General features: G+C 43.5%; 1 protein-coding gene across 2 annotated transcripts in view; it reads right to left on the bottom strand.

The window, feature by feature from the left end:
* DCUN1D1 (defective in cullin neddylation 1 domain containing 1) overlaps positions 1-19,412 on the bottom strand; it is a 34,615-nt gene extending 15,203 nt beyond the window's left edge. Inside the window, exons 1-4 of one of the 2 annotated variants that reach the window (XM_041003079.1) lie at positions 19,247-19,412; positions 4,337-4,553; positions 3,025-3,193; positions 1,296-1,426 (exon numbers count right to left, since the gene is read on the bottom strand). In XM_041003079.1, coding sequence (XP_040859013.1) covers positions 1,296-1,426; positions 3,025-3,193; positions 4,337-4,553; positions 19,247-19,249 — 520 coding nt within the window. In that variant the 5' untranslated portion in view covers positions 19,250-19,412. Of the gene's footprint in view, positions 1-1,295; positions 1,427-3,024; positions 3,194-4,336; positions 4,554-18,649; positions 18,728-19,246 lie in introns of those variants that run through there. The other variant, XM_041003080.1, reaches the window with a different exon arrangement.
* Between the last annotated feature and the right edge of the window lie 1,722 nt (positions 19,413-21,134).

Genomic DNA, 21,134 nt, shown 5'->3' with positions numbered 1-21,134 from the left:
ACTGTATTTTTTACTTCCATATCCCATCAGTCTGTGTGTGTATTATTTTTAGCACGAAGGGGTTGATGTGAACTGTTAATAGAGGTTATTTCTGGATAATAACATCAAATACCCTCTTATTCATGTTCTTATTTTTAATTCATGTTCTTATTTTTAAATCAAAAACGTGAGAATCATAGTAGTGGTAGTAGCAAAAAGAACAAATGATGTCAAGAAAATGACTGATGCACATGGCTACCTAAAAACTTCAAATTATAGCAGCTGTGGTGTAGCACGTTAGACGACACCAGAATCCCCTATGAAAGCTGGTTGGAGTCCGATCTAGCTCTCTAATAATATGCCTGAGAAAGGAAGATGGCCCAAGGGACAGACGTTGTTGTGTAGCAACCTAAGCCTTTGCCTCCAATATCCCATTTCACTTTGGATCCAGCTCCCTGCTAATGCATCTTGGGAAAGTAGCAGGAGATGGCTCAATACTTGGGCCCAGTACACATATGGGAGCTGGGAAGATACTCCTGACTCTGGCCTGGCCCCTGTGGCCATCTGGGGAGTGAACCAGCAGATGGAAGGTATCTTGTTTTGTTTCTCCCTCTCTGTAATTCTGCCTTTGAAATAAATAAATAAAGAGGGAGGGAAGGAGAAAGAAAGAAGGGGAGAAGGAAAGAAGTTAATGAAAAGGAAGGAGGGAGGGAGGGAGGGAAGGATGTCATTGGAATTTTAATAGTTATCATGTTTCTTTTTTCATTTTTAATGTGTGTGCTTTTATTGAACTGATCTTAAAGTCAAAGTACAGGTAAGAGCTGGCTGCCTCCACATCTCAAATCACTTTCAAAGAGATCAGAAGTATTCATATATTTGAAATTAGGGGACAAAAATAGGGCCCATAATGGTTCATTATTCAAAATAACACAAAATTTTTAAAAACTGAGGTCTTAATGTAAAGATTTTTTAAAATGTAAAAATCTGAATGATATAACTTACATAAAAGCAATGCGGTCACCTCCCCAGTGTGGAGCCTGGAAGAACTAGCCCATGCTGCTTCCCAAGAAGTGCAGCACAACTACTCATCATCTTCTATACTGTAATTACTATAAAATGTATCACTGGCTCATATAAATCACCCAGGAAAACCCTATTATTCAATGTGCATGATGTTCTGAATCAAAATTCTATTTCCTTTTTTGATAATATTTTTATAACAACTTTATACCTCAAACGCATTAGTTTTCTATCACAAAAGTGATGCTACCAATGTGTTCAAATACATTTGAAATATAATTTTTACATATTCTTACCTAATCCTTTTTGTCCTGGATTCTTTGCAAAATTAAAAGTAAACTGGTAAAAGTCCTTAAATCGTCCTGGTTCTTTCAGTTCTTGTTCCATCTTGGGTATCTGGGCCTTTAGTTTTTCTATGTTGTCACATCTATATTATAAAATGAAGTTTATTTATAAAGGTTCATTTTCTTAGTAAGTTGTTTTTCCTTAAAGAGCTTATATTTATTTCCTTAAACAACTTTATAAAACACAGTAGAATTTTCTTTTTAACATTAGATAAACAAGTACCACCACCCTCTTATCAACAGAGGGCAGACTCCAGGACACACAGTGGATGTCCAAAGCTGCAGACAGGCACCACACCCTCCATGTATTTTGTTTTTTCCTATACATATGTACAAAACCCTATGATAAGTTTAATTTATAGGTGAGACACAGTAAGAGATTAACAATAAAACAATTATAACAATATAGTACAGTTAATGCTATGTGAGTGTGGCGACTCTCAAAATAGCTTATTATATCTCATCATTTAATATCTCTTCACTTAGGGAAATACTTTACACCTTCTCATTGCATATCCACACTGCCAGCATTACCATGCTTGTGCTTTGAGGCCACTTTTAAGTAATTAAGTTTCTTTAACGCAGGTACTCCAATACCAAGGCATTCTGAAAACCAAGACAGCTACTAAGTGATTAATGGGTGGGAGCAAATACAATATGGGTCCGCTTGACAAAGGGTGATTCACATCCTCAGCAGCACAAAGCAGGATAGTATGAGATTTCATCAGCATACTCAGAATTGTCTATTTCTGGAATTATCCATGTAATATTTCCAGACTACGGTTAAACACATGTCACTGAAGTCACAAAACATGAAAGTGTGGGTAGAGGGAGACCTTGTGTGGGATAAGCTGGAAGAAAAGGAAATCCGGAGTGACTGTGAGAAAAAAAAAAAATAATACCTTTTTTTAAAAAAAGAAATATTACTGCTAAATACATAATTCCTGGAGTATCAACACACTTACTTACAAAAGCACTCCTTAGTGAAGAAAAATGTACAGTATTCAGAGCGATCATCAGTTTCTGACCATATCAGAGACTGCTTCCATGGTCATGAACTCTCTCCAGCTTCCACACTAATGGAAAGCTTGGTGTCTCACTTTTCTGGGAAAGTTACCTCTTGAAAACTTGCTTCATGTTTTCCATTAGTGGGAACTAAAACCCAAAAGGGCAGACTGCTGCATGCCCACAGACTGACACTGTGTTCAACACAGATAACCAGGACTCACTGGCAAAAAACCTCTGTCCATGACCTTTCAATCTATTTATGCAAAGACACTCAACTAATCAGCCACCATGACCGGGGTGAAACAAGTCACTGCCAACTTCTTAAAGTGAGTTTCTAAATTTTAGAATTTTAAGATTCAGAGTTCACTGACTCACATTAACAAAGAGCATACAAACATCCTGATTTCAATGTCCATGTTAAATACAAATTCATACTTTTATTTTCGTACTAGTCAATCCCCCCAAGCAACCTCCAATAAAAGTAAAATGCAGACTAGGCTAGAATAATTATACAGACAACCTAGAAAACCCAGAAAACTATGTAACATGGGAATAGCATGTTAGCTCATTTCTATTTGTATCAGTGTTTGTGGACCTGTAAATGTCATTACATTTTAAATACAAATGATGTAATTCAGTTCCACAGTAACTCACACGGTAATAACATACTCACCCTAACTCCGTCATGCCGTCCATGAACTCCTGTTTGGAGAACTCGCACTGCGTTGCTGCTCTGAACTTCCATGCAATGATCAACACACTAATGCTGGCTGGATCGAGTGCCAGGTCATCACAGAACTGCTGTATACCATCTATTCCAATTTTATTTTCATCTTGAGGATCTTGAAAAGTAACAATGCAAAATTAAATTACTGCCATATTTTATTAGGCTCTATTATTAAAACTGAAAAATGTAACGTATGTTCTGGTTTTAAAAATCACAATATGCCAGCGACATGAAATAGTACAACAGATTGTTCACATCATGTTTAAGGTCTCATTGCCCCTTTAATAGCACTCCTGAAGTATACAAGATGGTATACATACAGATGGGCACTTAATTTTTAAGTCCCACTTATTTACATGAAATATGTTCCAGAGTTACACACACTGAGAAAATCAGATTTTCCTATACAGGGACAAGGGGTTCTGATTCAACATATTCAAATTTGTTTAAAAAGGGATTCACAGAAATTCTTTCTTTCTTAACCCAAAGTTCATTTTACTAAAGTAATTACTTAAGGGTGTAACAAAAACTACAAACTATGCAATTCAATCCTAATAACACCAATTGTTAAAAAAAAGTCAATATATATACTTATCAGACTATCAGACTAACAAAAATTTAAAACAGTGACAAATTCTGCTGCAAATGTAGTTTGTACCTTTCTAAAGGTAATCTAGCAGTTATCTCAGCATTAATAAATATCAACTCCCTTTGATTTTGCAGCCTAAATTATGCATAGTAAAATTCCATTTTTTGAAAACCATTAAAAGAAATTTTTCACAAATATTTCTGGAAAAAACATAAAAGACAGGGATCACAACAGGCTCTGAAGTAGTTGGTTGAGGAAAATAAATAAGAAAAGAATCGAGAAACTACTAACACTTTCTTTACTCACCTATTATGTACCCAGTTTAACATTTTTTAAAAGCATGCATAATTTTATAATTGCTTAAAAATTACTAGGCAGGACTTCAGAAAAGGGAGGAAAAACTAATCCTTTCTCCACCTCCCATCCACAAAGTGAACAATGGGGAAGAACACCAGGGGAAGAAGAACAAAGAGACCAAGAAGAAGTTTTAGTGAAAAGAGGAAAATTTCTCCTCTTAGATTTCTTGAAATCATTCCACAGTCCGCAGAGCTCAGTTGGAAACTTCTCCCCAGTCCCCCAATTCATCAACTATAGAGTATCTGATTTTATCACAAGCCCATAATGGAAAACCTGGTTTAAAACAAAGTCACAAGCAAACCAAACACTCACCTTTGTATCTATTGTATAGTTGCTCTAACTTCTTCCTGTCCAATGATCCTTTTACACTCTCTCGTATATAAAGTTCAGGATTTTGGAAAAAGTTATCTGTTGCAACATCTAACTTCCAGTCATTTTGAGACAGACAACTTACTGCTGTTTTTTCACTAGATTGTGTGAAGATCATAAACTGACGAACTTTATCCTTCTGCGATGATTTCAACTTGTTCTATTGAAACCAGAAAATAAACTGAAACTCTAAGTAAAATCATATAAGGCTAAGTATTTCTATATGGCTGACTAGTCATTCTTAATAATACTGTTTCCCCCACAAAACACATTTAAACGTTTTAGCCTAAGACTTATTTTTGATCTGATATTAATCATTCAAAGTTCTTGAAAATCTGAAACACAAAATTGGGCATAATTTTGGTAAAGATACTAAGAAACAGAAAAGAAAGCTTAATCACCCTGCATTTCTCCTAACAGTGGATCCTGGGGCCATAAAGACTCTAGAAAGCAACTGCAGCTGTTTGTAAAACCCTGATGAAGCACAAAACTCCCAGCAGGATGCACAGGGCTAGTGGGAAAAGTGACAGTAACTAGCCAGTCAGTCAGATGAATGAGCCCAGGCAACAATCAGATTAACAGGTGTGTGTTACAGTCCTAATACCCGTCATAGGTTGCCACTGTCCAGACACCATCCACATTTTTTCTAATTTTACTAACTGGGAGAGAACAATAGGAGTATCCTACATTTCTCCATGTAGTTCTCAGAAATCAAGGCAATTATCAATGGCTTTTCCTCATATTTTCGCTCACATCAAAAAAAGCATCTTTCTATCTAGGTACTTTCATCCTTGCTCTTAATGTGAGAATTAGGGACAAAGACAGAGCTCACTAGCATCTGCTACTGTATTCCCCAAATGCCAAGAATGGTGAAGGCTGGGCTGGACGAAACCCAGGAATTCAATCCATGTCTCTCACATGGTAAGGACTCAACTACATGAGTCATCACCTCCTAGCAGATGGACTAACAGGAAACTGGATCAGAAGCCAGAGCGTGGGGCAGGCACGGACCTAGGTATTCTAACGCAAACTCTTCCTTCTCCTCCTCCTCCACCATCACTACCACCATTCCAGGGGGGATAATTCTTAATAGGACTTCAGTCTGCAGAAGTATCAAATCTTTCCCTTTGCCTAAGCGGAGTCTCTTTGTTGTCTCCAAGTAAGTTTTGTACCACAATAAACTCCTCTAATTTGCGACACTTCTCAGGACTTGAACTTAAAATGAGGTAAGCAAATACGCTCTTCACAGTCTCCCAGTATATTCAGAGCCATGATTCTCTCCCTTCCCACCCAAGCTCCAATGCAACTTCAGCCTCCCCAGCCACTCCCAAATCACTCCTCAGGAAAACACCTGGCTTCTTCCTGAGCCACAGCTATAAATGAAGGGCTAACAAGTCTTTGGGCAGTGCAGACAACAGATACAGTACCCCAGAGCTTCAGCAAGATATCCGTGAACTCCAAGCCACCCCAAACCAACAGATGAGAAATCTTCAACCCCATGATTAGACTGTAAGAAGAGACCATCATTTAGGATTACGGATTAAAACTCAAACCTCTGTTCTCTATTAAAATTGACAACTATAATCATCCCACTAATCTGCTTCATTAATAACTCAAGCTCTCTGGACATCAGCCAGGTCATATGGCTTTATAAGCCATATCTCTTAAACATCCAAAAGTCCTCTCTTTGAAAACTATGCCCTCCTTGAGATTCAAGGACAACATACATTGATATCAAATGCCAAGGAAGATAACTGCCCTAATACAATTTTCTGTTTAACTGAACATTAAACTCTCAACTTATGTGCCCAAAAATTACTCTGAAACTCAGTGTCTGATTCTCCCCTGGGGGAAGCAAGACACTCAGGACAGATGTGAGTTTATCCTTCTATGAAGACACAGAGCTATCTAAGGGCTGCTGTGACATCAGTGACCATCTCACAGCTTAAGTCACTTCTGGAAGTCAAAAACAATCTGTTCACTCCTCTCATGATTTCTTGTCAGAAAGCTGAAAAAATTAAAAACTTCTTACTCATATAACATAATTAACAATTCCATGTGATAAATCTTACTTGAAAAAATGTAACTAATAATGAGCATGCAAACACATATGATGATACATGTGAATAAATGTTGTACTTGTTGGCTTAAGTATAAATTTCCAGCATATGGGGCACTACCAATATCCAAGTATTTTAAGAACAAGGTTTGCAGTGACTCATTTCCCACATCCTGAAGGCTAATGAGTGATCCCAGTGAAGAACTGACAGAGTGGTTCCCGCCAGGCCAAGTGCCGATGGGCAGGCCGTCCCTGCAGTCTGGGAAGAACTGTCCACTTCTGCACTCACTAATTCTCTGCCAGCTTTAACAGACGACTCTGCAGACTCCAGGGCTGTCTGTGTGAGGGACAGACTGGCATGGGTGACTTGTATCTGCCCTCTTCCAAGGCCATGAAGGGTTACAGGATAAGATGTTCTGACCGTGAAAGGTTTAAGTATTATCAATTTAAGAAAAAGTGGTGACTAATTGTCTTAGATTTATTTTAAAGGGGAGGAGAGGATAAAGGAAAAATTGAAGTGGAAGAAAAAGATGAATTTTCTCTATTTCTACTATAAACCCAGTGGAGAATCTTCCCAAGAATAAAAACATGTGACAGCTATAATGATTCAGCACTCAAAAGTAGTATATGCCCTTTACTTTAATAGATATTAAATGTAATAAATTGGAATTGTCACTTAAGATTAGACAATACACCACATGTCATTATTTGCAACTTTAAGTACAGTAATATCTAAGTAAGGGCTACTTCTTAGAATATCCTCCTGCCCCCAACAGTTACATGAGATAATAAATTTAATTTTTGGTCTCTGAAAAAAATTAAAAAAAAAAAAAAGATGATTAGGCAATACAATCCTTAGTATTCAAGCATTAAAACAGCCTCAGCATTATCCATTTTTCGAAGAAATGGAAAAGTATTTTCAAAGAAATACTCAAAGTGGTTGAGTATGGAAAATGTATAAAACATCAGATATATTTTATTTATAATTCTAGCAAAAAAAAAAAGGGAGATGGAGAGATATCAGCTCTTATAATGAAAACTAGTTATAACTATATTGAAAACTACCAAAGGTAAAAATACTACCATAATCTGTACAGGAAAATGCACTTATCTGCTTATCTTACAAAATAAAATCATCAGTGTATAATCACATATTTCCACTTTTTACAAGAAACTTAAGAATCATGTTTAAATAATAATATATGTGAAAAGAAAAAAATGAGATAGGGCCTGGCACAGTAGCCTAGTGACTAAAATCCTCGCCTTGCAAACACCGGGATCCCATGTGGGCACCAGTTCATGTCCCTGTGGCTCCACTTCCCATCCAGCTCCCTCCTTGTGGCCTGAAAAACAGCAGAGGACAGCCCAAAGCCTTGGGACCCTGCACCTGCGTGGGAGACCCGAAGAAGGCTCCTGGCTCCTGGCTTCAGATCGGTTCAGCTCTGGCCGTTGCAGCCACTTGGGGGAGTGCATCAGTGGATGGAAGATCTTCCTCTCTGTCTCTCCTCCTCTCTGTATATCTTTCCAATAAAAATAAATCTTAAAAAGAAAGAGAAAAATGAGATAAATACAACACTTAAAATGCAACCAACTATCAAAACAGTCAAGCACATTTTACTATTGAACCTTCAAAGCACTGTGACTGAAACATAACAATATGATGAATGGAGAAGCTGTGGTGGGGGCTCCTAATGACCCAAGGTAAAACACAACAAATTTACAAAAGGCCTCCTAATGTAAGAAACCAGGAAGACTGCAAAATGATTTGCTAACAATTAAATCTGAACAATTTCAGACAGAAATCATTTTCTGAGTGATACACTTAAAAGTAAAATATTAAGATCCATAATTCTATTACCCTGATTTTTTACCTTCTCACTCTTAAGTTTCAATCTGAACTCTACCAAGTAACAAATACTTGCAAAGGCCCTTATATTTTTTTAAGGGATTTATTTTTTAACTCAGTTTTAGGTATCTCAGATTTAATAAATCTAGCTCACAGAAGTCAAAATCTCAATATTTTGAGTTAAAAATCTCAAAGTAATTAGGGCTGGCACAATGCTTCAGTTGGCAAATCCTCAGCTCGCAAGCACCCCCCATATGGGCACAGGTTCCCATCCAGCTTCCCCCCTGTGATCTAAGGCAGTGGAGAATGGCCCAAGGCTTTGGGTCCCTGCACCAACGCTGGAGACCCAGAGGAAGCTAGGAGCTCCTGATTGGCTCAGCTCTAGCAATTGGGGTCATTTAGGAAGTGAACCAGCAGATGGAGTATCTTTGTCTCTCCTTCCCTAATTCTGCCTTTCCAGTAAAATAAATCCTTTTAAAAAAAATCAAAAAATCAATCAACCCTAATTCTCACTATAAGCCCCGTATCTAGATTCTAATTTGACTAAAAGTTTGGCTAACAAAGTAACCTCACCTACATCTCAGAAGAAGTAGTTCTGATCTAGCAAACCACATTTCCCATACATGATACACTGTACTGAGCAAACACAAACATTACCAGTTTCCAAAACTATTCATCTACAAAAACACTTCCCATTCACACCCAGATCTGAAGACTACCCACTCCTAGAGAAGACTTCCACCAAGGGGCAGAGCTCCTCTGCAGAACGGTCAGGCCGACAACTGTAGGAGCAGTTCTTCCGGAAAGGCAGACTCAAACCAGACTGGCAGGATTTTAATCAAATCTCTGCCTCTTCACTGCTGTGTGACTTTGGAAAAATTACTTAATCTTTCTGAGCTTCAATTGCTTCATCTGGATACATGGTATTAGGGTTATATTAAATTAAGTCAGCTTCTCTTAGAACTATTGTAGAGTAGTGACCCCCTCAGAGGTCCATCAAGGAATGAGGTAACTCCAGAGAAAACATAAACTTAATAGCCGATCACATTTATGTAAGCTCCTACTGTGTACCAGACACTGAAGTAGGTATTTAATGATTAACAATCCTGAAAGCTGGTATCATTGATCCCACTTCAGCAGTGAGGAACACAAATATAATTTATCTATTTATCCTAAAAGAAGCAGAACTAAGAGCTACTGGTACCTGGCTTCAAGGCTCCCAGTCTTCTCCACTGACTTTTCCAGTGTCTTAAAGTGAAAGCGGAAACAAAAAGGGCAAAAGGGCAACCTCTGACTAACCATGCCAGGGAGGGGCACTGTGAGCAGTGTGTCTTCACCTATTTTTATGGAAAAGTTAAGTAAGCAGAGAATTAACATTTCCCCCTCCAAAAGTAAACTATTTGCATGGGCCGCTTCTGCAGGGTTCTGAGCAGGTGTAGGAAGAGAAGGGGGTAAGTTACAAGTTGTTGTTTAGTTAGTAAGTTATCTGAAAGTCAAGAATTAGAGAGAGACAGACAAACTCCATGCATAGGTTCACATCCCATGGGCTCCAACAGTTAGGGCGGAGCCAAGCCAAAGCCAGGAGCTGGGAACTTTCTGGTTTCCCATCGGGATGGCAGGTGGCCAAGCACTTAGACCATCCTGTTAGCTTTCCCAGGCAGCTGAATCAGAAGTGAAGCAGCAGGGTCATGAACAAGTGCCTATATGGGATGACCACGACACCCCAAAGCCAGCCCCAACAGGAACAAAGTATTTATAGTCCTGTCACATTGTTTTAAAAATGGATAGTTAAAAACCTATAGCTTTAAATGAACACAGGTAGAAAAATCAGGGCACACTGAAAGTTAGGGTTTTCGTTTTCCTGCTTAATGAAAAGGCTTAAAGAACAGAAAAAATACACACATACATATCGGTTCTGGCCAGAAAATGCAAGGACATGCAAATCCTAAATTTAAACAAAACAAACAAAATTTCCATGAATGTTCTTTTAGAACTAATTTATAGTTGTGAATAATTTAATGTTAGGCCTATGTCTCCTGACAGTCATTTTTGTTTCCTGGACTTCAAATAAGTTAGAATTAACTCCTTCGAAGTGGGCCTTCAGACTAACCATCCAGATACCTATGCACTCTAACAGAGTATCTGGGTTCAATTCCTGGCCCCAGCTCCTGAGTCCAACTTGCAACTAAAGCACACCCAGGAGGCAGCAGTGATGGCTTAAAGCAAGCTTCCTGGTGCCCATCAGGGAGATTTGAATTGAGTTCCCAACTGTAGCCTCTGTCTCCCCCCTTCCCCCAATCTCCTGAGGGGCTTGTGGGTATTAGGTGAGTAAATCACTCTCTGAAATAAATTTCAAAATACTGACACTTCGCTAAGAAGCACTGCATTACGGCATTATATGCAGAATACATCATGAATTACTGTACACAATGATATGTATAAGCTGCCAGTTTGAGTCCCCATTACCCATTACTCCACTTCCCATCCAGCTCCCTGTTAATATACTTAAGAAATCAGTGGAAGATGGACAAAATGCTGGGTCCCTGCCACCCACATGGGAGATCAGATGAAGCTCCTGGCTCCTGGCTTGGGACTGGGCCAGCCCTGACTGTTGGGACCACTTGGAAAGTTAACCAAGGAATGGAAAACCTCTTTCTCATGTTCTGCTAACCTTTCCAAATCTAGTTTTTTTTATTTTGGGGGTTTCTTAAAGGGAAAAAAAATGATCACCATGTAAGTGAAATAAATATCTTGATTTCAGCTTAGAGACTATTTTGACTACATTTTTAAACATGCTACTGAGTTAGGCCATCCCTGAAGCACAGGTACCTCATACTGGCTGGCACCCGCTAAGTCCTAGTCGCTCTACTTCCAGTCCAGCTCCCTGCTAATGCACCTGGGGAAGATAGCTCAAGTGCTTGGACACCTTCACGCACAAGGGACAGCGAGAGGAGGAAGCTCTTGGCTCCTGGATTTGAACTAGTCCAGCTCCAGTCATGGCCAGTTGGAGAGTGAAACAATATATGGAAGACCTGTTTCTGCTCTCTGTAACTCTTTCAAATGAAAACAAAATAAAATCTTTAACCAATATGGGTACAGCAATCCAAGCACTTGCATTGCTGCTTTTTCAGGCAGGGAACTGGGTTGAAGTAGACCAAGCAGGACTGCGACCAACAGCAACAGGGGATGCCAGTGTTGCAGACCGGGGTTTAACCTGTTCTACCACAATGTTGGCCCCAACCTCAACCTTTAAAAAGTTACTTTTGGGCCCGGCGCGGTGGCGCAAGTGGTTAAAGGTCCTCGCCTTGCACGCCCGGGATCCCATATGGGCGCCGGTTCTAATCCCGGCAGCCCTGCTTCCCTTCCAGCTCCCTGCCTGTGGCCTGGGAAAGCAGTTGAGGACGGCCCAAAGCTTTGGGAACCTGCGCCCACGTGGGAGACCCAGAAGAGGCTCCTGGCTTCGGATCGGCATAGTATCGGCCCGTTGCGCTCACTTGGGGAGTGAATCATCGGACGGAAGATCTTCCTCTCTGTCTCTCCTCTCTGTATATCCGCCTTTCCAATAAAAAAATAATAAAAATAAATCTTTAAAAAAAAAAGTTACTTTTGTTAGAAGTTGCAATAGGTCAGAAAAAAAAACTCCTTAAAATTATGATTGCTAGGCATTATATCTCAATCATTTTCCCAAATTTATTACAAAGATTTATCTGAAAAGCAGTGTTACAGAGATGAAAGACCATCCACCTGCTGGTTCACTCCCTAATTGGGCACACAGCCAAGGCTGCACCAGGAGCTTCATCAGGGCTTCCCAGGCAGGTGAAGGGCCTTCCTTCACCGACTGTCTTTCCATGTGCATTAACAGGGAGCTGCACTGGAACAGGAGCACCTGGATCAGGAGCACACATGAAATGCTGGTGTCACGGGGAGAGGCACAACCCACTAGAGTGCAACAGCAGGCCCTTCCTGAATTTATTAACTATTTTTTAATTCATTTATTTTTATTACAAAATCAAATATACAGAGAGGAGGAGAGATGGAGATTTTCCATCCGATGATTCACTCCCCAAGTGACCTCAACGGCCAGTGCTGTGCTGATCCGAAGCCAGGAGCCAGGAACTTCCTCCAGGTCTCCCATGTGGGTGCAGAATCCCAAGGCTTTGGGCTGTCCTCAACTGCTTTCCCAGGCCACAAGCAGGGAGCTATATGGGAAGTGGAGCTGCCGGGATTAGAACCGGCACCCATATGGGATCCCAGCGTGTTCAATGCAAAGACTTTAGCCACTAGGCCACCATGCTAGGCCCAAATTTAGTAATTATTTTATATTTGCCTTCCTTTGACCATAAACTTTTCTTCTTTAGCCGCTAGGCCACGCCGCCGGGCCCTACAAAAACTTTTTTTCTAAGAAATCCTGATGCAAGCTGAAAAACTAACAAAGACAATTTGATTTTAGAATTCCACAGTAACAACAGCTGGCATTCAACAGTCATGTGATTCACAAAGAAAATAAAGGATCCCAAAAAATTAAATATTCTAAGATTTCCTATCTACTCAAATGTAAATGCAGAAACACTAGAATCTTACAAACTGGGCCTGGCACTGTGGCCTAGCGGCTAAAGTCCTTGCCTTGAACACACCGGGATCCCATATGGGCGCGGGTTCTAATTCCAACAGCCCTGCTTCCCATCCTGCTCCCTGCTTGTGGCCTGGGAGAGCAGTCAAGGACAGCCCAACGCTTTGGGACCCTGCACTGAAGTGGGAGACCTGGAACAGCTCCTGGCTCCTGGCTCCTGGCTTCAGACCGACGTTGAGGTCACTTGGGGTGTGACCCATAGGATGAAAGATCTTCCTCTCTGTCTCTCCTCTTCTCTCTATATATCTAACTTTGCAATAAAAATAAATCAATCTTTTTTTTTAAATCTTACAAATAATAAACATTTTCAATGTTTATTAAAATGGAAACAGCCAAATGTAACCAGGGAATGAACCATGTCCTTCAGCAACTTGTCTCTGCACTCGAGAGAGTCAAAAGCCTAATTAATTACAATTCTTCAGAAAGCAACTATTTAAAAGTAATTCTACTTAGGGGCCAGCAATAAGGCACAGCAGCCTAATCCTCCATCAGTGATGCAAGCATCCTGGATGGATGCAGGTTCAAGTCCTGACTGCTCCAGTTTGCCTGGGAAAGCAGTGGCTGATGACCCAAAGCCTTGGCAACCTGCACCCACATGGGAAACCTGTAAGAAACTCCTGGCTCCTAGCTTTAGACCCACCCTGCTCCAGCCATTGTAGCCACATCGGGAGCATACTAGCAGATAGAAGATTTCTCTGTCTCTCCTTCTCTCTCTATAAATGTTCATTTTCAATAAAAAAAAAATAAGTAAATCTTTAAAAGAACATATTTTCAAAATTCAAAATGCAGAGAAGCACCCTAGTGATTAGGTACTAAATAAACTCAGCAGATGCCACAGTTTTAGTACCATATTCTCCCTTTTGCTTTGCGCTTTCTTGGGGCAGGCATCAGGGGGTTGTCAGAGGACACACATGAAGTCGCCAGGTAAATATGACAGTCGGCTAGCTATTAGAGCACCTTCATGTTCACAAACCAACTGGATGCTATTTTCCACAGCTAAGACTTTCACAACTTGCATATACAAATTTAAAAGGGTGCTGTCTCTGATTTTCCATAAGCTTGGCCCAATCTACAAAACCATGTCAAAACAGTGGTTCAGTTCAAATGAGCTCTACTCTTAAAACTTACCAAAAAATAAAACAAAACACTAAAACTCACCCACACTGAGTTCATTTTACTTCCAACTGGCTTTTTACAGATTTATTTTTATTTGAAAGGCAGATTTATAGAGAAGGAGAGAGGGAGAGGGAATGAGTGAGAGTGAGAATAGTTTTCCACCTGCTGGTTCACTTCCCAAATGGCCGGAACAGCCTGAGCTGAACTAATTCAAAGCCAGGAGCCAAGAGCTTCTTAAGGGCTGCCCACATGGGCACATGGGGCTCAAGGACTTCAGCTATCCCCGCCCCACCTCTGCCTTCCCAGGCCATACACAGAGAGCTGGACCATTAGTGGAGCAACATATGGTATGCCAACATAGCAGCCAAATAAGGAGCCTTTTGAACCACCACCTTAGCCACTTACTTCCAACTTTTTATTATGTGTACTGCCAAAATTTCACTTTACAATAATTTAATGTTCACATCAGACCATCTGATTTGACATGAAAACTACCAAGTAGTTCAATATGATAACGAAGAAGCTAGAGTAAAACTAATAAAAGATTAGGCATATACTAACAGGCTGTTTGTTTGGTATTTTAAAAAGCGCGGGGGGGGGGGGGGGGGGTGCTGGCACTGTGGCCTAGCAGCTAAGATCCTCGCCTTGAACGTGCCGGGATCCCATATGGACACCAGTTCTAATCCCTGCAGCTCCACTTCCCATACAGCTCCCTGCTTGTGGCCTGGGAGAACAGTCGAGGACGGCCCAAAGCCTTGGAACCCTGCACCCATGCGGGAGACCTGGAACAGCTCCTGGCTCCTGGCTTCAGATCAGCACAGCACTGGCCGTTGAGGTCACTTGGAGAGTGAATCATCTGACGGAAGATCTTCCTCTCTGTCTCTCCTCTCTGTATATCTGACTTTTCAATAAAAATAAATGAATTTTTAAAAAAAGCAAGAAGGGATTTAGAAAGAGAAGCACAAACATGGAGTAAGACCAGGCTTCTAATCTGCAAACTGCCACATACTAGCTCTTGGCCTTGACCAAATGATTTATAGCTACTAAAGGTTCATTTCCAAACACACTAAAAGGAAATTGTATTAATAATGCCTACTTCACTAATGAGAATGGAAACTTAATACAAATAATAGCTGTGAATTACCTAACAGCACATAGTATGCTCTCAATAAATGCTAATTTCCTCTCTACCTTCCAAGGTGCAGATTTATAGTGATAGTCATTAAATGTCTCACACACACAGATTCAACAATCTATGCTGAAGGGTTTGTGCTGTCTTAAGTAACTTTAGCAAGGTAAACTAGGGTCAACTAGTGTTTATTGAACATTAGACAGCCATTCTTAAACAGAATTTAAAAGTCTATGTGAAAGCTGCATGATAAAGAAAACCAAGTACTGTCTTAAAGTAATTATGGGGACTGGTGCAGAGCAATGCATTGGGCCACTGCCTGTGACAGTATCCCATGGGAATTGAATGCTGGGTCCAGTCTGGTTGTTTCACTTCTGATCCGACTCCCTGCTAATATGCCAGGGAAACTATGGAAGACAGCCCAAATACGTAGGCCTCTGCCATCCATGTGGGAGACCCCATGGAGTTCCGGGCTTCTGGCAGCTCCGACCATCAAGGGAATTAACAAGCAGCAGAAACTCATCCTCTCTTCTCCAGTCTCTTTCTCTGTAACTCTACCTTTCAAATGAGTAAATCTTCGTCGTCCCTACCCTAATCAGAGGCCCATATGGACATGCATCCCTCTCAAGTATGTAAGCAATATTAAAAAGAAAATAAATACAAACAAGCAAATCTCCAAAAACAAACAAAAAAAACCCCACTTATCTAGAAGTGAACATTTGCCCTAGTGGTGAAAACAGCCACATTCCACAGGGAAACAAGGGAGCCTGTGGATTCAGTCCCCACCCCAGACCTGATTCCAGCTTTCTGCTGATGCAGACCCTGGGGGGCAGCAGTGGTGACTCCACTCCTGTCAGACCTGGACTAGCTCTCAGCTCCTGATTTTAGCCAGGATGCAGCTCAGCCCAGCCACTGCAGGCATTTGGACACTGAAGCCGTTTGCTATCTCTTGTCTGCCTTTCAAACACATTTTTAAAAATTTTCAATTATCTCTAATATTGTAGTAAGGACAGAAGATCTAACATCTATCACACCAGTCAGAATCCTAACCCCACTTCAGTTCTCATCTGCTCCAATGCTCTCCCCAACACACACACACACACACACACACACACACACGAGTGGTCAGCTACTGCCTCCCACAGGTCTTCTGTCTCGCCACCACATTTCTACATAGCTAATTTCCTCATCTTTTACATGTTCAAAACCCAACTCAAACCTTTCTGCAACCCCACTTCTACTGTGCGCCAGCATTCTCTATCCCCATCATCCACACTGCTTCTTTTCCCATATCACTTAACACTTTCTAAGATTATAAAGAAGAAAATTATACACTATGTCTATTATTTTTCTCACCAAAGAAAGAATTTGTTCAGTGTGTGTGTTATCTTTCTGGGGTCAAGAACAGTGTCTGACACAAAGGAGATGTTTGGTAGATAACTGTTGGGACGAATTAGGCCCTCCTTTAATTTCCTTGTAGATACACAAAAGAACGTGCAACAAGTTCTAAGATAACCTTGAACAGGCCTGCATTTGTTTGAATATCTAAATTCTGGCATTCCTTGAAAGTCCACATGTTTGCAAAAGCCTTTAAAACTAGTAATTAACACTATGAATCATCCATTAGTTTTGATTGTCTTTAACGTTTTCACTTGTGATACCCGAGACCTCCTCTGTTTGAGTAATGCAACTTAACTGCAAATGCAGCTCCCCGACCTCTCCAGAGAGGTCACCTGTGTTAAAACAATTTACACGTGTCACCAACACTAAGACAAACACAGGACCAGGAGACAATACTCTCAGTTCTGCAACAATCTTACAAACTTGAATCTCAAAACCTCTTTGACCCTCAAGGCAGCTTTTTGTAAAAAGGAGGAAGAACAAATCAGATGAGCTCTGAGGCCACCTGGGGTCTACCAAGTTTGAGGATGCTCTGAGACAAAGTAAAAACCCTGTAGGCTACCCAGTCCACACAGAATATAAGTCATCAGAATCAGAGACAGGCAGGCTGGGCAGCTGGTTAGGAATTCTGAAATCCAATTCCGTCCCCTTACAACTAAGGAAACAACCCAGAACTGAAGACTTTTGGAAAGATTGGCAAATCAACATGGTCTAGTTTAAGAGTCACTTTAGGGCCTCTGTGTGTGAGGTGTGTTAACTCCATACCCTACAAAACATTTCATAAGGCTCCATCATTAACGCCTGTCCTGGAATGAACATGAATGCATGCACACCAAAAAACTACCATCATCCCAAAACTTCTATCAACAAACAACTGTAAATTTACAATGACACAACTTTGGAATTCTTACAGCCTAACCTCTACGAAGGTCCATAGTTGAGTTTCTTAACTAACATGAGCATACTAAGGTAACTGCGAAGGACAACCGAGTTCCGCCACACAATGCATGTTCTATTAATGCTACCTTGTCACCCCTAGTATTATCACATGAGTTATGAAAAAATTCCTGGCTAATTTAATACTAACCAAAAGGACAGACGCTTACAAACTTCCCAAGAAAGCTGCCCAGTGAACCACCCAGATCCTGAACATCTGAGGCGGCGACCTGCATTACACGGGGACCACGCTGACTGGAGACGAGCAGCACGCCTTCATCAGGCAACTGCATTTCCCAAGCTCAAGCTGACCACACTCACCAAATGCCAAGAGTCTGGAAACTTTCCGAGTAATGCCCAGGACTGTCTAAATCCTCGAGAAATAAGCTGGACTCCCCAGTGGATCTCCCAACCCTGTAATACTGACCTGTGCTTCATAGGAAGGTTTTCTTAACTGATTCTTAAGTTTTCACGAATGGCCCAGACATCACAAATCTTGAGCATGCGGCAAACCAAACCACACACCCATACATGACCCCCCACCCCCATACTTGCCAGACTGAAGTCAGGGCTCGGTTAAGCGTCCTGCTAGAATGATCCGCTAAAAACAAAGACACTGGGCACATACATACACCCTCTTCAAAGAGGCCTTTATGTTCCCTGGAGCAAAAGGACAACGCTATCATTTCTGCTATTCATACAGTAACCTGCACGGAATTCAACTCATGCTCAGACTGTATAATGTCCCTGGGAAAAACAAAAGAGTCTCCGACAGTTCAGGTCCATAATCGACCACAGTAAACAAGTTCACTACAAGGCTCTTCAAGTTTAGAGGACTTTCTTTCCAAAGCAAACTACACGAGGGGACGAACTTGACAAACTGTTTTTAAAAAATCACAAATGGGCCTTAACTGCCATAATAAAGTAATTAGTCCTCCCACCCAGTGCAAATAAAGTAAGTGCTCCAAGGATAGCAAGTCTGATTTCCTAATTTTATGAAATGAGAACAGGTTGCACTTCCGTACCCCCTCCCCCCCCCCCTCAGCTCAGCAGCCACCCCATGTTTTCAGGAGAGAGGTAAATATAATCTCCACCAACTGGCCAGCCAAACTCTCATCTTCCAAAAGCAAGGGACGCACCGAGAGGTGATGGAGAAAGGAAAAGGGCTCATACCCCGCCCCAGGCAAAACTGCCCGGGAGACTTGCGGGGTGTTGGAGCGGGGAACGGAGCAGCGAGCGCAGCGCCGGCAAAGTCTCGCCTTCTCCCGGCCGGGCGCAGGGGGAAGCCCCGGTTCCGGAGCAAGGGGGAGCTCCTCACCCGGAACCCCCGGAACCCCCAGTTCCCGGCCAGACACAATGGAGCCGGCGAGGGGGGCCGGGCAGGGCCGAGGCCGTTGCCCCCTCCCCTCCCCCCGGCCCAACGCCTCCCCCTCCCGGGCCGCACCGGGCGAGAGGCAACCGGGGCCGCTCCCTGCGCCCCAAACTCCCCAGGGCTCCCGACTAGGCCCGGCTCCGCTCCGCCTCCTCGGCTCTCGCGTAGCGGCGGCGCCTGGGCGGGAAGGGGCGAAGGAGGAAGGGAGAGGCGGGGAGGAGAGCCCCCGCCCGGGAGCGGGACGGAGGCCGCGGGCCCAGGCTCGGGGCGCCGGGGGGCGCCGCGGGGCGCAGGGCAGCCGGGCGAGGGGAGCGCGGCAGCGCCGGGCCCCCAGCCGGCGGGGCGGGCGGCCGCAGTGCCTCACCATGTTGGTGTCCTCCAGGCCTCTCCCCTCCTCCTCCGGCTCCGCAGCGAATGGACGGCGGCGGCGGCGGCGGCTCTTCTCACGGGCTCGCCGGGCTCCTGCTCATGCGCAGTGCGGGGCGGCCCCGGCGCGGCCCGAGGAGGCAGCCCCGGGCCTCGGGGAGGCGGAGGGACGGGGGCGGACGCCGGGCTCCCCGCGCGGGGCTTCCCCGGGGCGCGGGGGTCCCCCGGGGGGCGCGGCGCGGGGGAGAGGCGGAGACGCGGGCCCCGAGCGCGCGCGCCATCCGTCCCACGGTCCGGGGGCGCCGGGGCCCCCCACCTCCGCTTCCTACGCGGCTCCTTCCGCCGGCGGACGCTGGCCGGTGTCCATGCCGGCTCGGAGGGGACCGGCGGCGGCCAGTGACCGGAGCGGCCAGGAGCCACCCCGAAGGGATGACTGAGCAAGAGATCCAGCCAACCACTCCTCCCCGTCGCTGCCAAAAAGAGGGAAAGAGTGAAAACACCTCCACACGCCCCCGAATGTTCTCTGCTTCCCTCCCGCGCCGGTAGCTGGACCCCACGTGGACGTGCCCGGGTTGACCTGAGCCTGGTCCTGTTAGGGCTGCAGTACCGTTTAGGTTGGCACAGGCTCTTTCTGGCCTTCAGTGTCCTCTGGGAGACCGGTGGGGCAGCCCGAGGTTCCCACACAGAGGGCTGAGGGGACAGGCCCCAGACGCAGGCCACGGGAGTCCACGTGACCTTGTCAGCACCTGCCTGCTTACTGCTTGCTCTAAATGTTCCCCTCAGTTCAGCCTTCGTGGTGTGAGGTTTTAGGAAGTGAGTGGCCACTGGACATGTTTTCCACTAAGGGTTGACATCACAGTTAAGTGGACAGTCCAAGCTTGACCTGAGGTGGGAGAGTGCAAGGACTCAGAATCGCATACCAACTGGATCGTGTGTGCTGTGAGCCGTGCCACAAGACTTCTGGAAAAAGAGGGTCCCTGCCCTTAAGAAATGTGTAACCCGGCCCGCTGGCTAATGTTGCCCCCTGCAAGTGCCAAAGGCCCATGTGGTTTGTGTCCTGGCTGCTCTGCTTCCCTTATAGTTCCATTTATGGCCTGGGAAAACAGCAGAGAATAGCCCAAAGCTTTGGGACCCACATGGGAGACCCAGTACAGGCTCCTGGCTTTGGACGGGCTCAGCTCCAGCTGCTGTAGCCATTTGGGGAATAAGCCAGCACGTGGAAGAGCTCTCTCTGACACTCCTTCTTAAATCTGCCTTTCCAGTAAAATAAATCTTATAGGGGTCAGACATCTCCACAATTGAAAGAATTAATAAAACAAACCTCAGACAGCCCCATCCAAGACTGGGTCAAGTGCTTAAGAGTTTCTTCTAAACACACAGGAACAAGACCAACCCGAGTAGAACTGGTGTCACTGCCATGCCCTCAGCTTGGCACTGAGCAAAGCAGACCAGCCCTGGAACTCAGACTCTCAAGTCGTGTGAGAACGACAGGCTTTGCAACTCCTGACAGCGTCCTGCCAGTTACGACCCTGGTAGCCTGTTGGCAACTCCCAGATCTCTGGCTGCCAATCATTTGTCCCTCCTTTCTGCTGACCTTTACCGGGTTCTCACAAGTATGGCAAGTTTCTAGCTAGACTCGAGGCGAGCAGCCCCTCCGTAAGGACAGGCTAGACCTGTCTGCTGCTGCCGGTCTGAAACTGGACCACATCCGTGAATGTTTTCCAGGAATGCCCTGAGCATTTGGCTGAATTATTAACTAACATCTAGGATGCTCAGTCACTGTATATCTTGCGCTTCTCTACCTCATTGAAGTAACAGCTCATGGGTTTCCTAAGAACTTTTTTCTTTTTACCAACTACAAGGACACTTTTTAGTTTCATTTTAAT

The sequence above is a fragment of the Ochotona curzoniae genome, unplaced genomic scaffold, assembly GCF_017591425.1.
Source record: "Ochotona curzoniae isolate NIBS_2020 unplaced genomic scaffold, NIBS_Ocur_1.0 scaffold_2587, whole genome shotgun sequence".
NCBI lineage: Eukaryota > Metazoa > Chordata > Mammalia > Lagomorpha > Ochotonidae > Ochotona > Ochotona curzoniae.
The sequence above is the reverse complement of the archived record's forward strand: the minus strand, read 5'-3'. Positions and strand labels throughout refer to the sequence as shown.